This window comes from Leptosomus discolor, chromosome 4 (assembly GCF_034619465.1).
Source record: "Leptosomus discolor isolate bLepDis1 chromosome 4, bLepDis1.hap2, whole genome shotgun sequence".
Taxonomy (NCBI): domain Eukaryota; kingdom Metazoa; phylum Chordata; class Aves; order Leptosomiformes; family Leptosomidae; genus Leptosomus; species Leptosomus discolor.
In genome coordinates this window covers 73917228-73936975 of record NC_141394.1, presented here as the reverse complement: position 1 = coordinate 73936975, position 19748 = coordinate 73917228, and the positions used below count along the sequence as shown (strand labels likewise).

At 39.4% G+C, this 19748-nt stretch overlaps 2 protein-coding genes across 2 annotated transcripts in view; both read right to left on the bottom strand.

Moving 5' to 3' along the window:
* The window catches only part of POLN (DNA polymerase nu), an 82584-nt gene extending 76707 nt beyond the window's left edge, over nt 1-5877 (bottom strand). Inside the window, exons 1-2 of the mRNA XM_086464833.1 lie at nt 5748-5877; nt 2583-2644 (exon numbers count right to left, since the gene is read on the bottom strand). Coding sequence (XP_086320959.1) covers nt 2583-2644; nt 5748-5877 — 192 coding nt within the window. The remainder of the gene's footprint in view (nt 1-2582; nt 2645-5747) is intronic.
* A 1669-nt stretch (nt 5878-7546) lies between these two features.
* On the bottom strand, nt 7547-14403 carry HAUS3 (HAUS augmin like complex subunit 3). The gene is made up of 4 exons (XM_009955829.2): nt 13474-14403; nt 11940-12376; nt 10104-10332; nt 7547-8779 (listed from the first exon to the last, which is right to left on the bottom strand). Exons 1-4 carry the CDS (start codon nt 14398-14400, stop codon nt 8546-8548), a joined length of 1827 nt encoding a protein of 608 aa, XP_009954131.1. The 5' UTR covers nt 14401-14403; the 3' UTR covers nt 7547-8545.
* Nucleotides 14404-19748: the final 5345 nt, after the last annotated feature.

Below are 19748 nucleotides of genomic sequence, written 5' to 3'. Positions count from 1 at the left end.
AGTGCCTGGACCCCTTTACAGCAGCATGCTATCAAACAGCATTAAGCAAGAAATTGCATGGTAATATTATGATTTCTATTCTTTCATCCTTGATTTCCTTCAGGAATTTCCTTGGTATGCTACTGGCCCAAGTATTTTCTTACTCTTTATTTTGCTAGTCTTTTCTACAGCCTCTTCAGCTGAGATAGATCCTCTGTCTTGATTTCATAAACAAGGACTCAGGAATGGCAACCAGCAAACTTCCTAAGATTCCCCGAGGTAAATGTGTGTTTAACTATTTACAGATATACAGAGCTGCCTCTTCCCTCAATACTCCTCTTACACCTTGACCAACAGGTCTTTACAGGTGCTGGCAAGTTTCCGACTCCTTCGGCATTTGAAAAAGTGATGTATTAGTAATGCACTGGCAAGCCGTTTCTCATGATTTAGACTATACTATTGTATATTTACATTTAACTTACTCAAATGAGGCAACTATAAAAGATCAGAAATTCTGGTAAGTTCAGCTTTTTGCACAATGACTTTTTTAGTAGCCTCCTTCACACTGCCATTTAGCCATACTTTTCCCTGGACAGATTTTAGTATTTGTTTTAAGTCTCCAATATTTTGGTTTGAATAAATCCCTATACTACCTAAAAATACTTTGGTTTTGGAGGGGAAATTCCACGTATTTTCTTTTAAAAGCTCCTTCATTTTAATGTAATTTCTTTTTCTGAAATGAAGCATTCCTGTGGTGACTTATCTATCTTTTAATGCCTCAAAGATTATAGTCCCTGTCAGATCATCTTTCAGCACAAAGATTTTGAACCTGATTTCACACGGAATGAAATAAAAACAATTTCTCTTGAGAGTTCTCTAACCATTCCACAAAGCAGTTGTCTCCCAATTTTTAGTCTCAGCATGATGCATAAGCACAATATTCACCCACTCCACTGAAAAGTAACTGAAGCCTGTCATAATTACTATATTTTCTTGTTCTTGTAGCACAGCGAGTCTCCTTCAGTACCTCTGCTCTCACTACCATCTGAAAACTAAGGCCTTCTCACTTCAAAATAACCACAAATTACTGCTGTGCAGGGCTTCCATCCATTCCCCAAGACAACAATTTTCACTGATCAAAGCATATCATCCATCTCTATTTATTCTCTATCGATTGAGCAAGCCAGAATGACAAAGCCAATAATATTTTTTTTCTGGTTTTGCAATATTCCTCAACCCGGTTCCTGTATTCCCAAACCTCAGAACTATGGAGTCAAAAGATGAAAAAGGCTTAGATTGCTTGAGATCATACTTCACAGGATCCACTCCACAGCAACAGTACAATTAACAGGTTCTAAGCAAACAGAAAAAAGGAGCCGATTAAGGTTTTGCTACTACCAAAGTGAACAGGAGTTGTTCTGAATGCAAATTAATTTTGACTTAGGCAATGTTAATCAAAAGTGGACACTATAAAAAGTTACCATAAGTGGAAAAATATCATCACAGAAGGACCAAATGTTTAAGAGCCGTAGAAAAAAAAAAAAATTCACTCAAGTGTATCCTCCAGTCAAACTGCAAATAGTTTCAGTGTTGAACACAGTACAATTTGAATTAGGACACTCAAGTAATTATAGAATCAGGAATAAGCAATTCTCTTTATAAGGTTCAAAACTAAGAACAAAGCAATTTAATTATCAAGTCAGAATAACACAGCTGGAACTACAATTAACCACAGAGAGAAGCAACAGCTTCCAGGAAGAACTGATCTTCCACTAGAAATAATGACATGGCTGGAAGTAGAGAAAATTATTCCCAGGATGTAGTTTCATAATTTATGTGGATGTAGAAAAATTTCACTAGATGCAGTGAGTCAAAATTAGCACCTCATCATCACAAAAAGGGGTTCCACTGCTATCCATGTGCACTCACAGCTGCACATCTATCTATCAGCCAATCTGATTTGTAGGAAACTATTCCACCCCATAAAAGAAACTGCATCTTGAGCAACCTGAATGGACTTGCTGAAGTGTGCAACATGCACCAGAATCAGGGCAAGGAAGGCTGCGAAATTTGCAGCCGGGACAGGAGTACACTTGCAGTATCTGCAACTCATCGAACCTTACAATCACAGCCTGCGTTGGGGCTGCCGCAGTGGTCCACTCCCATTCTTCCACTGGCACTCACTCATAGGCACATTAAACCAAATTCAGAGATGATTAAAGCAAAAAAACTTCCTAATACAAAGTAATTTTTCATATAAATCAGCTGCCTTTATGATTATGTGCTAGTGACTGTTCAGTGACAGAGGTTTCAGAACATTTTTAAACCCTGGGAAGCATCCAAACATGGCAACCTCACTTATTTCTGACCCATCTGTCACAAAAGACTAACTTCCCATAAAAAGGACAACAGAAGTGAGGCTAAGACTCTCATCAGTAAACAGATGCCAAGTGCAAAGTAAGACAGAGGAAAGTTATCTGAACTAGGAATGTATGCAATGTATTGTGATAAAGCTTGTTATGAAAGAGTCCGAGCCTGTAACCACTTTAAACCTGCTACAGAAAGACTGCTTTTAGTGGTCTTCAATCTTACAATATGCTTGCCTTTTCATTTCTCAGACATGCATCCTTATCACCTACTTTATTCTCCTTTGTCTTCTCTATACCTTAAAAAAAAAAGGGAAACATTTTTCAGTACAAAAGAATCTGAGAGCAGTGCATATAACAGGTTACAAACATTGCTATATTACCAAACCTAAAATAATAGCAATAAAATTTTCCATGACAACCATTTTCCTCAAATTAATCAGTCATGCTTAAAAGGGCCCTGCAGGTTCCTAAATATGCATATGCAAAAGCATGCTCTGATCCCACTAAGAAAAAACTAATTCAAGTTTGCTGCAAAGCAGACAAACGTTTTGGATGGTGTTCAGAAGAAGCATTACTATAATACCAAAAATATGCGTACTTCCTTCTTTCAAGAAAACACATCCTATCTTGGTCAAAATAAAGCTCGGGGCATGGGCAAGAAGAAAAAAAAAAGCACCAAAACCCCCAAACTCTACAATTCACACTGTTCTCTTGGAATTCAGTAGACTTATTCCACAATAATTTTCTTCAGCAAAACACTATTTGTATATACATCTTTAGTATATCATGCCCTACAGAGAACTGACCATGCTTCATCTGCAGAGGATAAATTTTTCACACTGTTCATCCTCACAACAGAACAGGTATTGTAAGACCAGACAACACAGTAGGTACAAGAACAACAACAGGGGGAGGAGAAAAAAAAAACAAACCAAAACAAACCCAGGGAACTCCACTGAAGTGTGGGTCTCTCCAGAGTTTGCAATCAGTTAGGATTCCTTTACTTCTTTTATTGCCCAGCCAAAAGACGTCTCATGGGAAAAATAAATATTTTGTCCCTTTCTAACTCCTGGTCCATACCAAGCACAAGACTCCACTGCTGTTTTCAGCTATGAAATTTGCACTACCAGCAGGGAGTCACCTTCTGAACATACTGTGTTGATGACCACTGTCAAACAAAGTACAAAGTGATCTATTTCTATTTACTGAAATTGTTTCAAAAGAAATTTGTCTAGACAAATCAGGACCCTGTACTTTTAACACTAAAATAAGCATTTTCAGAGACTAACTAGCTTAGTCTCCAGAAGAGACAAAGCTTATTACTTTGTAGCATTACATGCAGGTTCATGTTGGCGTATGTGTATAATCAGTTATTTATCTCCAGATTAGACTTCTACCCTGAGCTATTAGAATAGTGAATACAGCATAGCTGTATTTGTAGCTTCAAATATTTTAGGTTTGGTTTTCTTGACACTTCGTACAACAATAAAATTATAATTTAAGAATAACAGTAACTGAGTTTGTTTCACAGCTAGATTTTGCTCTTTACAAATTCACCCTCCAGACGTGATGTTCTCTTCTTCAGCACACAGTATTCAGTATGACAGGTATCTAAAGAGCTGTGCAACCTCAAATTTCTGGTTTATGAAAGAGTATCACCAGATGGCAGTAGAAACCCATCCTTGCTGTCAAACCCCTCAAGGCTAGACAGAACCATTACAAACTCTAGTGCCAAGGTAACCACAGAATTTCACCCCCCTAGTTCAACATCGCAAATATTTGTCCTATTTGAACCCAGTATTTACCTTCTAAAGACAAACAGTCTTTCCAGTAGGTAGAATTTAATCTTTAAAAATCTATCAATAAAATACAGCTAAATACAGTTTGAAGCAGACCAACATGCCAAGTTTTGGTTTTGTTTTGGGTTTTTTTTTTTTTTTTTTTTTTCAGGGAGGCGAACATTTTCCTTATCTCCAGATGCATGCTGATCGGCTAAAGCTATATATGCAGGCAATTCCCTAAAAGCAATTCAAATAAATTTGTTCTTAAGCCTGCACACTAGAAACAATTGTGGGTAATTAGTACATGGAAAACAAGAGCAAGAAAAGCTAGCCATGTGACCTGCCGCCACTAAATGCTTACACTGTTCTTTCACTCCTCAGTGAATAAGGATTGAGCAGCACCACAAAGACAGCAAGCTCATTTGGTTAAAGATACCAGATACCTTCATGGTGTTTTTTATAGAAAGAAAATCTGTAATTTTACAGCTCAACAGTGAATGGATCAAGAGTGAACAACATAACGACATAGGTATCACACAGTACAGAGAGTTCTCCAGTTTAAGAAAAAAACCACTATGCAGGAAAATTAAGAAAGGGAAAATGACAAGGTAGCAAGAGAAGTAGAAAGGCAACTAAACAGAGGCAGAAGAGATCAGATTTTCTTTAAAATAATCTGGGCTTTCGTCCAAATGTACCATCTTCAAATGAACCCACCCCATATTTCTTCAAATGTGTATCACTGATTTACACAGCCATGAACTACTATACCATCAGGCTCCACTGATCCGACGCTTTAATACTGAAAGAAGAGCCTGAACCGTTATTTACATAAAACTGAGACTGCAACAAACACCATGCACACAAGAGCAAATGCTAGGTTTGAATCCCATTGACCAGATAATGTTCCAGGATCCAGTTCTCAGGAGAAAACACGCAGCTGAAATTGAGTGACACTCTATCTGCTTCCTTCCAGAGCTAAGAGACTGGTGGACTATGAAGTGCACAGAATGGAGAATAAAAAGTACATCTTGAAAAACCTCCCTAGCATCCACAATATTCTGAGTAAGATTTGGTCAACAGTCAAAGATCTGCTGAGGCACTTCTAATTTGCTCTACCACTGGGACTTTTGTTCACTCTTCCCCCTAGAATTCACAAGGAGCACGTTGCTAATGAACATGTGTTTAAAGGACAGACATGAGTCTGGAGAGTTCACAAGCCTGCTTGGCAAGTTCCCAGAATTTGTAGTGATCTTTAAATATCTAGTCCAGAGTCAATTTAACATATACTTTTAATTTACAGTATTAGTTAATTAACAGTTTGAAATTCTCATCTACTTCTATACCACATAGTAGGAACAGGGAAAAAAAAACTAAAAAAAGAAATTGAGGGTACTGGTAATATCCCAGTTCCTTGCACTCACATAACATTGTTTAATCAGAAAAGATCCAGCAAATGTCACAGTCACAGCTTAATTCCTTTTCTAAAGCTGTAAACCTAAACTCCTACCTTTTTTCTTTCCTTTTAAACAGAGACTAGAGGTTTGGGTTTTTTTGTTTGTTTGCATTTCAATTTTTCAACTGAAAACAGAAACACTTAAATAGGCTAAGATTTACTCACTCTGGTTATTTTTTCTGCTAGTCTGAACTTCTACAGGAATAGACCGCAAAGCTGTCATAATCCTCTGAGCGATATCAGATAAAGGCACTTTAGAAATCTCACATCCTATGTATGATGTGTACTGTTCCATTTTTAAGATTAAACCTAAACACAGAACACACGCAAATTATGCATTATATCAGGGCCACAGAACAATTTGCTCTTACATTCTGTTCAAATTAAAGACAAAACATAGTGAACATGTTCAGCCCTTCACTCTCAATAGAAAACGACATCTCCTCCCTGACATGCCCATCAGTTATGTATTGTAAATAAAAATAAGCAAGTTGTAATCATTTACAAAAACTAACTTCTTTGAAATAGTGTTTTAATATACTGATAAAAAAATTAAGCAGTCCTATTAAGTACAACTAAGTTCTAATAAAAAACCTGACAAATAAAACAAGAATTATCATTTATGTCTGAAATATTCCCCCAACTTCTTTGAACTGGTCTATATCTAGCGTATGCATACATGTACGGTTATTAGTGCTCAAATTTTATCAAGAAAAAACCACCACTTTCAAGTAAGTGCCAAAATAGAGCCAACACAAGATGAAAGAAACAAGTATTATTACCATGATATATAAACATTAGTGATGTCTTGTTTCAGAAAACACTTATGATAAAAAGACCTCTATTTCTTAAACTTTGTATAACTGATGTACTCAAGTACTATTAAATATTAGTAACTAAAATAGTTACTACAGTTTATTTGTCAATTTAAGAAACAGGCCAGCAACATCTAAAGTCTCTACAAGCTTTGACCACAGCCATTGCTGTTCTAAATTTTGTCTTTTTGACAAGCAGTTGCTTTTCCAGTTGACCTGTAGCCGTATTCTATAACGCATACAAAATACTTGGAGAGTCCCTAGATACCACACATATGGGAGAATTAGAAACAACAGCACCCATACTGATGACTGGTTGTCTTTACAGTTAGACCAGAACAATGCATAAAACTTACCACAAATACAAGATAAATAGCCAACATTTTCAAAATACTTAAAGGATTCAAGCCATACAAGTCAATTGCTCCACCAAAAACCACTGTTAAGGAAATTATTCCTATACAAGTTAATAACTGGAGTCTTGTTACTCTGGTCTTCTCCCACTAAATCAATGCATGAGTACTTTCAAGTCCAGTTTAACCATCAAGTAAACAGTATTTCCCCTGCTTAGATGGAAATATTTTTCTTAGCTCAAAACAATCAGCAGATTGCAAGTTTGAACACTTAGAAGTATAAACATTTGTATCCAGATTCAAAAAGGAACATCCATCAGGCTGCATTAGTATTGCCTATATCTATCTAGCTCAAATTTTATAGTAAGCGTGCGAGAGGGAGAGAGATATAGAATGGCTTTCTTCTCCCTGACATTCCAGGAGTCAGAAGAACAACCTTTCCCCATGCACAACTTCTCCTAACTTATAGTTAAGGGCAACCCTTCTTTCCTACACAGGGTAAAAACGCTCCCTGACTTCTCAGGGTGGGAAGTAGCAGTCTTAAACCCTCAGGGGCATACCAAAATGAGAACCTAGCAGACTATATATAAACAAGACACTATGCATGAGAATAGGCCTAAAACCAACACAGAGATTCACCATAAATATTGACAACACTGAACTGAATTTAGAGTGCTTGGCATTTAATAATAAACACAATTTTTGGAGTTAGGCAGCATGAAATCCAGATATAAAGACATTCAACCAGTAAGTTAAAAAAATAAAATTAAACATTTAAAAATAAGTTATACTCACATAAAAGTTAAAAGTCTGCTATCAAAATAGTTTTAAGACTACTGTTACTGAATTTAAAGCTAATTTACTAACCTTCATCAATATGTACAGTGCTTGAAAGCAAGCACAGCTGATCCCATCAAAATATAAAAGACTGGAACTTATCATACTATAAAAGACTATTTCGTTCTGTTGGTATATTAGGAAGCTATATAAAAATTAGATAACCAGTCCAACAATGCACATGAAAGCACAAGTATGAAAGCATCAGGACTCCGAATTGAAATGCCTATCATTATAAGTTATAGAGCAAACTCAGAAGTCCAAAAGGTAAATTTAAAATTCGTTTTTCTTTGAAAAGCCCAATATGAATATGGACTCATTTCAATGGAGAAGATAAGGCCATAAGTTAAATCAATGGTCTTAAAACTGACTAATCGTCTTGGTACTTGAAACAGATTCTGGTACATATTCAAACACATTTCTAACAAAACCAAATCATGTCAGGAGACCTGTAAGGGAAACTATCACAGAATATCTGCCTTGGAGAACCCTCCTCTTCAGAAGGTGCACATTCATGCTCCAAAATCTGGGATGCCTTCTCCACATTTATTTTTCAGTTCACATATCAAAGGTTATTAGCATGCAAGAAATCTTATTTCAAGGGTATGAACTGTTCCCTTTTGTGCTACGCTGTGCGCAGTGGAAATCAACATACAGGCTAGCAGAAGGGCAACCCAAATGCAATTCATTCAAATAACCAAGGTATTTCTTCATATCAAAATTCGACAAAACTGAGATTTGAACTCAGCAGGCAGATGCCAGAAGCCATAAAGCAGCATACAATCCAAACCTGGTAACTGTGGCAATTAAACATACATTGCAATGACAGGTAACTGTTAGCCTTGATAAGCCAATGCTTATCATTCCATAAACTTGCAGACAGTTTACATTCACATGTTTTCCCTTCTTAAGAGTACACTGAGGTTTAAACTTTAAGAACTCCACTGGTGGTGAAATTCTAATCTTCCAGACCACTGGTTTTAGCCTCAGACTGCTGCTCAAGCTTCTCCACCATCTCTTTCAAGTGGTCTTCATCTTTGAAAAAATACACATATAAACTTCTTTCCATCTGAAGCAGCTTATTGGACTCTAAAAAGTTTCTCTTTGACTTTAAATCAGCAATCAGATCCATAAGGAGTTGATTTAGTTTATTTAGATCAACTTCCAGTTGATGAAACTGCTCAGTAAGTTCCTAACAAAAAAAAAAACAAGACAAAATTATTACTTTTGTATTGTTAATACACTAGGTAAACTAGAAATATAAAAGTTTTTTGCCTTTGGAAGGCACTTCCGTTTGTAAGTGAAAAGTCATCACAAAATACAGAAACACAGCTGATATGGGACTCACATATATGTAACTTTTGAGCTCCTTATAAGAGTACTTGCACCAGGTTATGAAAATGTAATCTCATTTACTTGTTTCCTACACCAGATGAGTTAAGACTATAAGAATTTGGTCCTCACCTAGATACAGCTGAATGACATTTTCAATCAATTACAAGTCCTCGTAGCTAGCCAAATCTTAAAAGGGAACAGAAAAAAACATAACAAAAAAGCCAATTTAACTTTAAAATTAAATCATTAGTTACCAGCTACAATTTTCCCAGCTGTCATTATTACAGTTCAGTGTAAGCAGGCTGGTCATCTACTTGCACATTATTTTCTTATTAAAGGAATTACTTTTCTTGATAAACAGTAGCAACAGGAAGAGATGTCACTGTTTTAACATGTAACTCAAATCTATAGAAAGATTGATTTAATAATGTGTAATCCCTAAATATGTATTGTTCCAAGTAGACAGTTTAATTTTTTTTAATAAAAAAACTGTTCTATATGTTGAAAATTCACTTGACAGATGGAAGTGTTGAATATATTTTCATGTATTTAACAAAAGTAGTGTTATGTAACAGAAGACTTCCCTCAGTCCACTTTTAAGATAACTACAATTATTTAAAAACTATAACGAGTTGTATTTAACAACCTCTATGCCCATTTAAGAGAGGCTTTAAACCCAACACCTAGGAGCTCTGTAGCAGGACTGTCCCACTACAGCTGTCCTTCAAAATTCTGATATTCTTGTTTTGTCCAAGTGAGCCACCCGTGGCCAGGCTTTTTAAGGGGCCAAACTATACCGTTCAAGTATTACAGACAACAGGAGAAAAAAGCTCATCTGAAATAAGGAGAAATCTAAATGAGTTTTTCCAGTGACACCATATCCAGATGACACATTTCCCACACCATAAACTTACTAGTAATACAGGACTGTATATGCCTTTGAAAGAAATTAAGTTAGATGCAACGATTTGCTCAGAAACAAAAAAATGACCTGCCAACATTTATAAAATTTATCATTTGCTAAGAACAATGTAAAAAAACCCATCATCATCACACTAATAAATGCGTTGCTGACACATGGGAGCCAGTTTGTGTGTCTACAGCCTTCACACTAAGTTTTTCTCAATAAAAGAACATGACACACATTAATGTCATAATTTCAATAACTAGGAAGGGCTTACCCGACTGCTAAGTTGTATCTGATTTCCTCCATGATACAAAGCATCGTGAAGGGTATCTACATTGCTTTTTAACTTGGACAAAAGCAGAGACTGTTCTTGAGCAGATGCTTCTAGCTGATCTTGCACTGTAGCACAGTCCTGCTTTAACTTCCGAGCCATCTGCTCTAGGCTTTCGTATGTTTTAAACAACTGTGGTTTTTTATTTTCTCCTTCCAGAAGCTGATATAGCCTGTAACAAATGAAGGTAGACACACAAGCATTTTTAAGTTTCCTAAGCACTCCTGTCATTATTAGTCAAGAGAAGACATTCATGTTGAGAAGTCAGAGGACTACTAAAGGACAGTACTGCTCAGGGTACTCTTACTACATTGCTGTATCTCATGATTTCATGATTCTATCTATGTATAGCTAGTACGTGTTTAACAGGACTCCAAAACGTTTCATTATTAGATCAACAGCAATGAAACACCAAAGTAAGTACACTACAAATGCAAACAGAAGCTGACAATGTGCTTTTGTCAACTATTTCCCGACACTTCAAGGACTGCAAAGTAAGATACAACTTTAAGGGGTGAAAAACAGCAGACTTCAATGGCCAATGAGAACTAAAAGCAATCTTTATAACATTTTCAAGCTTACTAGAGTATTTCCCATTTTCTATCTATGAAGAGACTGTTAAGAAATTCTCCAATTAGTTATGAGTCAGGCAAAAGATAGCAATAGCAGCTTTACCAAACTGTACCCTTAGACTGCATCAGGAATAGTCTGATACAATTACACATAACTTTGCTCAGTTGCTACTACCACCTCTGCATATTAAAATCTTCAGGACTTGAGCCCAATATAGAATTAGTGGCTTTACAAAGAGCAGGAGCTCTATTTCAAAAGTAACTGAGTTTCTTTCAAGTTCTTTCTGCTTATAAACCCTAAAGGGTCTATAACTTTCAACTTCCCTCCCTTTTCTAAAAAAAAAAAAAAAAGTGAAAAAGTAGCCAGTGATCTGGAGACTTAATAACAGACTTGAACAAAAAAGTTATGAGTTGCCAATGCAAACCCACAAGAGGAGCAAAATGAATGCAGTTATTCACTGTGCAAGACCATACTCAGCTATCTCTTAACAAGCATTAAAAAAAACCACTTAAAGCACCATTTTAAAGAAGAAAAAGTCTGACACTAACACACCTATAATTACACAATACACCTCATCAAAAGGTTTAGAGTCTTGAAGCGACAGCAACACAGCACTCGTTCCTGCTGTATCACCTGAGCTACAAGGAGACTTCATTACTCAGATGGTGAACAACCGGGCTCCTACACTGTTGACAGGACACTGGAGCCAGATGGCAAATGGAGCAGTAAAAACGAACTAGCCGTGTTCCATATATTCAAGGAGCCATTCCTCATCTCTACCACACGGGTATTTTTGCAGGCTAAGATGATGAGGCCATGCACATGGTCTGGGAAATCACTGTTATCAATACCTCCCTACATCTGTACTTCTAGAACAACTTTGAAGGGGTCCTAGATCAGGGCACCATGCAAGACAGGTTTGGCCTTAAACATTAACTATATTCTGGATATTGCTTGGGAATGCTTCAGCAATATTAATGACACTGATAACTGAACAGTTTTTCCTCAGGCAAACCTGTGAATAATGTCAAAGGGTAAGCAAGTCTCATATCTTGAAGGCTTCAGTTCTGGAGAATTCAAAATACTAATTAGCTATAGCAAGTGACTAAGAACGTAGCAACAGAAAAAGCTTCGCTTGCCTAAGCCTCTGTCTCCCCAGTATTATTTCAAAGCAAGTCAAAGTTCAGCAGTGAGTATAATCCCTACCTGCAGGAGAACCCATCCTTTGAACTAATAGTGTTTCTGGGCTTTGCATGTTGAGCTCGCTCAGCTATCACCTGTAGTCTCTGTTGCAACTCATCAGTGCTCTGTTTCAGAGATTCTACCAAATTCTCAAGTTGACAGCAGATCTCCTTATGTTTCTTCAGCTCCATTTCACAGGCTAGCTCAATAAGTTCAAACGATGCTTTCTGTCTTATCAAATGCCTGCATATTTCATCCTGTCTCAAAGCGTAGGAGTCCTGCTGAGCAATCTGACGATCCAAGCATCCTTTCACCACTGGCGCGCTCAGAAGTCGTGCATTCTCTTTCAGAAGGGGAAGCAGCTCTTCATTGTTTATCTGAGTTATATCTTGTTTAATTGTTAAAATTTCATCACTTAAACTAAATATTTTGGCATCGAGATTCTCTTGTTTTCCAATATCCTGCATTAAACAAAAAAATTGTCAATTTCTTCATGGTTCCCTCCAAGACACTTCCCTAACACATTTCTTCAGCTCACACAAGTTTCATGTACTTAGGTTACATTAAAATCACTGCATCTTTTCTGTCTACAACATTGAATGAAAACCCCACAATCAGTTTTACAGAACTTTACCACATAAGGCAAATACAGATTTACAAAGTAGACCCCAAATAAAAGTATTTCAACAAACAGCTATCTCTTAACTATTTGTTGAAATAATTTCATTCTATTGCAGGGCCAGGAAACAGTTTACCTGTTAAAAGTGGAAGAGCTGTATTTTACTTCGCACACAGATTTCAAGCATGTCTAACAGAAGTCTCACACGTAAGCATAATTTTTTATATTCAGTCCAATGACTATCAACATTGCTATCAGAATCAATCTTTTTCAAGTTATTCTAATCAATCAAGTCCTATACGTCATTCATCCATAAATGAAAACAGACAAACTGATATGATGCCTCAATTTAGTCCATGACTGGCATAAGCTAATATTTTTCTTTTTGTTAAGATTTCTTCACATTCTTAAATTCCAGTAGCTATATCTGCCCCTCACTCATTGAGACACTTCTGGGGCTTCAACTACGAGATTAATTTGGTACAAATACTTGAGTTTCAGAAGAGCCAGTGAATTAAAACTTTTTTATGCTATGGAATATAAACAGGAAGATATTTATCACATTAGCTCCTCAACACCACAAAATTTCAACCAAAGTTAAGTTTTTCTGTGTTGTATAAACAACTGAGACCAGTTATAATTTGAAATTTCAAAGTTAAACTAAACAAGGAAGGTACTACTAAGTTCTAGGGTTTTTTAAGGTTGGAATTCTGGAAAGTAGAATTAAAGGTACTCCATCATACTGAAAAATTTCCAACTATAGAAACTGGAGCAATTTCACAAAAGGAGTTTTGCGAGCCAGACTAAAGCTTCCTAAAAGTACAATTTCACTATATAAAAATAGTTGAAATAACAGCAACTCAGCAATTCCTTTTACTAGATCCAGATGAGCATGCCTGCCTAGACCTCCACTACATTCTATCACCTTTTGTGGCTTACCTTGCTGTTCAAGGACTGCAGCATGCTCTCTGCACATTTTATAGCTGAATTCATGCTCTCCTCTTTAGCTTGCATCTGAATCAGCTGATACTGAGCACAAATATACGCTGTCTGGAGCCTGGCCAACTCTTGACTCTCTTCACAAACTTCATTAGTCTCATCACAAGTGACTTGTTCGCTTATATCTGCAAGGTGAAAGCTGCCCTCGTGTGAATTTTCAACCGATTCAGACATATCTTGATAAAAACGTTTTTTTATGTACGAGGTAAGTGCTGCAGTGCTTTGTTCTTCCTGAGCCAAATACTTGTCCAGAGGAAGCTGGGAAAAAAACACTGGATGTAGACCTGACCCTTGTCCTGATTCTGAAGCAGTGAATAAAGAGGCAAATTTCTTCGCTGCATCCAGAAGAGACAGCAGTTCACTATTAAGCTTATTATTTGCTGCAGTAAACACTTCCAGCCCTTCTTTCAAATCTTTACGTGCTTCTTCCTCTTTGCTTTTTAATGTTTGTAACATATGGCTGTTTGCAGAAACCATCATTTGAAGCTTATTACGTCGATGAATTTGGAGTTTTTTTAACCTCTGAAGAGTTTGAAGTTCATCCTCTAATTTCTTCAGTTCCTCCTCCTCTTCTTCCTCCTCCTCTTGGCTACTGTCCTTTGAATCCACAGGCTTCATGGTTTTAAGGATTTCATCCAGTGCGTTTCCTTCCAAAATGGGCTTACCAGACTCAAGAAGATTATCAAAATCTTGTAGTTCCTTTTCAGATACCACATGCTGCTCATTTACATTTCCACAAAACCACTCCAGAAACGATCTGTCTTCCGAAGACTCGAATAGCCAGTCAAAATCTTCCCCATTAAGCTCATCAGCTTTTGGATATCCAATTTTCTTAAGAGCTTCCACAAAATCATTTCCACAGCTCATGACTAAAATATTCTTTGTAAGCACAAAAGATCCAAATGCACGAAAAAATCTGGAGTGTTATTCCAGTTGTAATTTTTTTGTCATTTTAAATGATTATTCAGTATTTTAATAAAATGAGTCTGCACAGGAAAAAGGAAATGTCAGATCACACCAGAAAACTGAAAATTATTCTGGATTAGAGTGGCTATTTAAAGACTAGAAATCAATTTTTATTTTAGGGATATCTTAGTATATTTTATTCATCAAATCAGGACACATTTTTTACATCAATTAAATCCCTGATCTTTACAAGCAGTTATGATTTTCCTTAATTCACATAGATTTATTATTAAAATAGAATACTACCATTAATTTAAAAGCAATAGGTGTAACTACTGAGTAATTCATTGGTCTGCAAAAGTCATTTACTTATAGTTTTCCTCGCACTAAATAGAAAAACCCCACCCACAATCATTTTAACTCTTCTAAAGTGAGAGCTTTCAGCTCGTTCTAAAAACAAAACTAGTGATGTTACTCTGCACTCCAAGATCTTGCTTAGAATGGTATTTATTTTACTTCAGCAGCAAGCAGAATCTCGTCTTCTAAACCTTCATTTTAAAGTTTCCTCTGAAAATGGAACAAGAAAACCTTCAACGTAAAAAAATCTCAACATAATAATGCAGGGTTTTGACCAATTATAAAGAATTAAAATTAAGATCAGCGTGAACACTCTTGTGAACAAAGTCACAACCTAAAAGTTACAAGAAAAACGAGCCGGCTGGTTTGCTGTTTCCCGGCTTTGGGATCCTAAAGTGAGCGCAACAGACAGCAAAGAGTAGGATAAATTATCAAGAAAGTCAGCAGGCCTTGTCTGCAATCCTCTGGTAAAACCCAGGAGCTGTGTTTTAGTTTGGTGTTACTTTGTTTCTAAACCCACATTCCAGCAGAAAACCCCACTTTGCCAGTCGGCCTGGAGGAGATGAATGCCGAATAAATAAACGCACCCTTCTAAAATTTTGTGTGTATTTAATTTAGCTTAGAGTTACGGCTTATATAAGAAATAGTATCGGTTATGCAAGTTTCATGTCACAGGGCAGCCTTCCAACTGCCCTCCATGCTAAAAAAGAGCTGTCGTTAAAACAAATAAATGAGAAGGAGCGCACAATGTGTGTGCGGACCCTTACGGCAGGCTGCCCCTGCCGCTCAAGCCGCCCCCGGCCACCACAAGTTAACACTTTCGGACCCCCAAGGAGGCCACCCACGGCCCTCGCCCCCAGCACGGGGACGCCCGATGGCCTCAGCCCTCACGAGTGGGGCCCTCGGGGTCTGTCTCCCAGCGCCGACGAGCCCAAGCGCCCGCCGGCCGCGTCCCAGCTCCGGGGCAGCTGCTGCCTACAGCCCCAGGGGGATCTTCGGCTAAGAGCCGCCCCGGAGCAGGACCGCCCTCCCGGCCGAGCCCCGACCCCACACCGCTCGGTACTCACCACGGCGCTCGGTCTCGGCGGCGGCGCGGAGGGAGGTGAGGGGAAGGGGAGGGGGAGCCGCGGAAACGGCGGGAAGGCTGAGGGAGGGAGTCGGCAGCGTCCCCGCCCCAGGCGGAGGGAGAATGGCCCCAGCGCGCGCGGAGGGGGCGGGGCCGCCAGCCGTTAGAGCGCCAACGGCTCGAAACGCCCGCCACGCGCTACTCTCGCGCGGCCTGCCCCGCCGCAGCCGGCTGCGCGCCACCGCTCGGGCGCGACTACGCCTGCGCACGCCTCTTCCCTCAGCGGCGCCTCGCGCCAACGGCGGGCGGGGGCGGGCGATGCGCGCGGGTTGGCCGGCGCCGGCCCGTCGATGAGTGATGTCACGTGGGCGGGTCCCTCCCTCTGCCCGGGGTGGGGGGGCCGGCTGGGACCCGCCGCCAGCTCCCCGCCGCCCCGGGCTGTCGGGTTTCAGGGTCCCACCGCGCCCGGGAGGTGGAGGCGGGGAGAGGACGGGAGAGACCCGAGTGCGGTTTGACGTTGCTTCGCCTTGACCAAAACCGGGCCTCAGACCCGCGTGCCCACCCGCCTCCCCGAAGCTGAGACAGGGCTGGTGGTGGCCGCCGCCCTTCTGCCCTCAGTTGCTGTGTTAGGGAGTTCAGCCCGCCTAGCCCTTGTAGTATTTTTTCACGAACTTTATGTCCACTGACCCCCACAGCTTTGCAAGGAACAAATTCAATAACTTTACTACCTACTGCTGGAAAACGCATTTTCTTAATTGTATTTTAACCCACCTCCGTATCTCATCAAATGCAGGATTTGGTGAATGCCACCCCTGCATTTGCCTTATCTGTGGCCTTCATAGAAATTTAGAAACCACCAGGAAATTTCTCTTCAGCTCTGTCCTCTCCAATTTGGAGAGATACAAAATTTGTCCTCTGTAAAGAAAGCACTCCGCGCCCTCCGTTACTTCAGTTGTCCTCTGTACTTCTTACAACATCGCTGCACCTTCCTTGAGGTGCAGAGACGAGACTGCGCACAGCCCTCAAGGTGTGGTTGCACCAAGGTTTTCTACAAAATCCTTGTTTCCAATGCCCTTCCTTATGGTGTTCCCTGTTTTCTTGGCTTTTTTGGCTGCTGCTGCCCACAGAGCCACCAGAAAGACTGCAGGACCTCTTCTGTATGGCGAGGGCTGGTTCTGAGTCGAGCATCACGTAAACTTTTCGCTAACAGTCTGAGCATCCTTTATCAGCCACTCCTCGAGTTTAGCCATCTTCGTTTCCTGTTTACATTTCGTGTGCCACATTTTTCTGGGCTTCCCTACTTGCCTCCCGATAGCCTCCTTACCTTTCTCATTGAGTCACGTGGGGGGAGGTTTGGGCCACAGCTTTCTATTTGTGTCAGACATTTTACCTAGGTTTCTAATACAGTATTTTTTTAAGCCTTCTGGGTGTTTGTAGGCTTCTTGCTTTTGAACTGCTCATATAGGGTTTTCTGGCATTTTTCACTATTTTTGCATAGGTCATTTTCTTGAGTATCTGTTTGCTTTATTTGTCGTGCTCTCTCCTTAACAGTGTTAAGCTTAATTACATGGTGGTTGCTACTATGGAGCAGCTCACCCACTAATAGCTCTTGAATTAGATCCTCTGCCTTCTTGAAGACTAAATTCAGAACGGTGTTTTTTTTTTCTTGTGGTTTCTAAGGCCAGTTATTCTAGAAAGAAATCATTTATTGCATGAGAAATGTTATCTCTACATTTCACCCTGATGAGGCATTGACCCAGTCTGTATGTGGGTGGCTGAGCCCTCCTGCTGTATGTCCTAAATGTGCAGCTTCTCTAATCTCACTTAATGCAATTGTTGAAATGAATCAACACAGGGAAATGAGCAACCTTGCGGCTCAGCACAGCTAAGACTAACTCACATGAGGTTTTCTAGATCAAAATCAGCACCTGTATCCCCTGCGAAGTGCAGTATGTTGATTTCTCGTGTAACATGGTCTGTGCAAGACACTTTTAAATTAAACCCTGACCTAGCAATGCGTTCTCATGGGTAAAAAAAAACTGTAGTGCTGAATTCCTCCCTGTCAGATTACAGCCTGATATGCAGCTGCAATTCAGAGTAGCCAAAGTTTTCAAATCGTCTTGCGGATAGAGTGTATTGCGTCTTTCCGATGGGGAAGGAACAAAAGTATTCACTAGCTTATTTCATAAGACTATGCCATTTCAGTTCAGTCACTTACTTGCACTAAAATCAGCTTGTCCTACAGTAGATTTTGGAGGCTTGTGCTTCATAGTACTGTTGGGGTTTTTTTTTCAAATTTCATAAATATCAGTGTTACACATGGTAAAAAATGCCTGAGTAAAAGCAATAAAATTCTGCTGTCCTGAAAGCAATTCATCTCTGCTACTGAAGTCCACATCCTAGACAAAAGAAGACACATCTGATAAAAGATTGTCTATCTTTTGTATGTCTAATTCTCTGTCTGGATTGCTGTAAGTAATGCCTTCAGTTCCCAGTGTGACCAGTTCCTCTCCTTCTTTCCAGACTCACACACTTCCACCTCCCTCGTGGCCTTTCACAAAACCTACATCCCCATCTGTTCAGCTGGGCCAGCAGGTCTGTATGCTCCTTCTGTAGCTGCTTTGGAGCTACATACGTGCTGGCCAGTAGCCACCTCTCCAAAGAGTGAAGAGCTCTACTGGGCCAGCCTTTAGGCACAGCCAGTGCAGGAAATAATTTATTTCTCTTTCTACCCAGACATGGAATTTTCCAGGAAGTTTTTGCCAAGGATTATCATGGCAGCCTCCATCCTGTATCTGCTTTGTCAAATTTGGTGAAAATTAGCCTGAAGGTTCAAAAGTTATCAAGGAAAGGAGGAGGGGAACAGATGGACGAAAGAGGAGTTGAGAGACAGCATGATCTCATAATCCCCACTGGCATAGGAATTCAGGCTAGAATTGACATATTTTAGGTCAGAACATTGTGCACTTATACTTCTCATTTTGAAAAAATAAGCCTCTAATGTGAAACAAATTTTCATTTGTTAGACAAGGATCGGCTTTGAGGGTAGAGATTAAACAACGGCCTTCCCCTACAAACATGATACAAACACATCCTCGACATTTGTTGCAGCCCCTTTCCCCACCCACCCCAGCCCCATGTGCTTCAGTGTTTGCTTTTGCAGCTCCTTATGGGTCAAGATTGTTTTTCTCTGATTCATTTTTTTTCTTAGTTGTGTTCAGTCGAAACATAATTAAAGGCTTACCTTACCCTTTTTTTTCCATTTAGGAGCAGTTGTTTTGCATCTGAGTCCAAGAACCGGAGATAGCATATTGCCTTTACAAGCCATTTTATGGTGGATTCCAGCAGATTGAGACATAGACTTTCTGGGAGGATGTCTGCAAGCTCTGCACTATTCCATCCATGCCATGTTGCGTTTGTTCCACTGCAAAATACGACATTGTTGTGCCTGATACCTCAGAGAGAAGCTATCGGTTACCCATTGGCCAAGGCTGTAAAAAAACAGCCCAGGAGTGCAGGTGCCACCATATAGGCATTGCAGCTGGCCAGGATAAACCCTCCCACTGGGATACATCTGTCAGGTGAAAAACTCTTATAAAAATCTCTTCTATATATACTGCTTTAGGGCTTTGTTTTGTTGTGTGAAAAAAAAAACCAAAAACCCACAGAGAAGACGTGAAAATAAGTTTTTAGCTGATGAACTGTAACTGTACAGAAGCTTTTTCATTTTGCATCATACTGCACATCTGATAGCAGCAACAGGGTGTTAGAGGTCCCTGCTGCAGATTGCTGGAGTAGCAACCACTCTTTGGAAACACCCTGTCCTAAAAGGTAATTCATTGCTTTAAGCAAATTTATATTCTGAATTAAGCACAGCTTTTGAAGT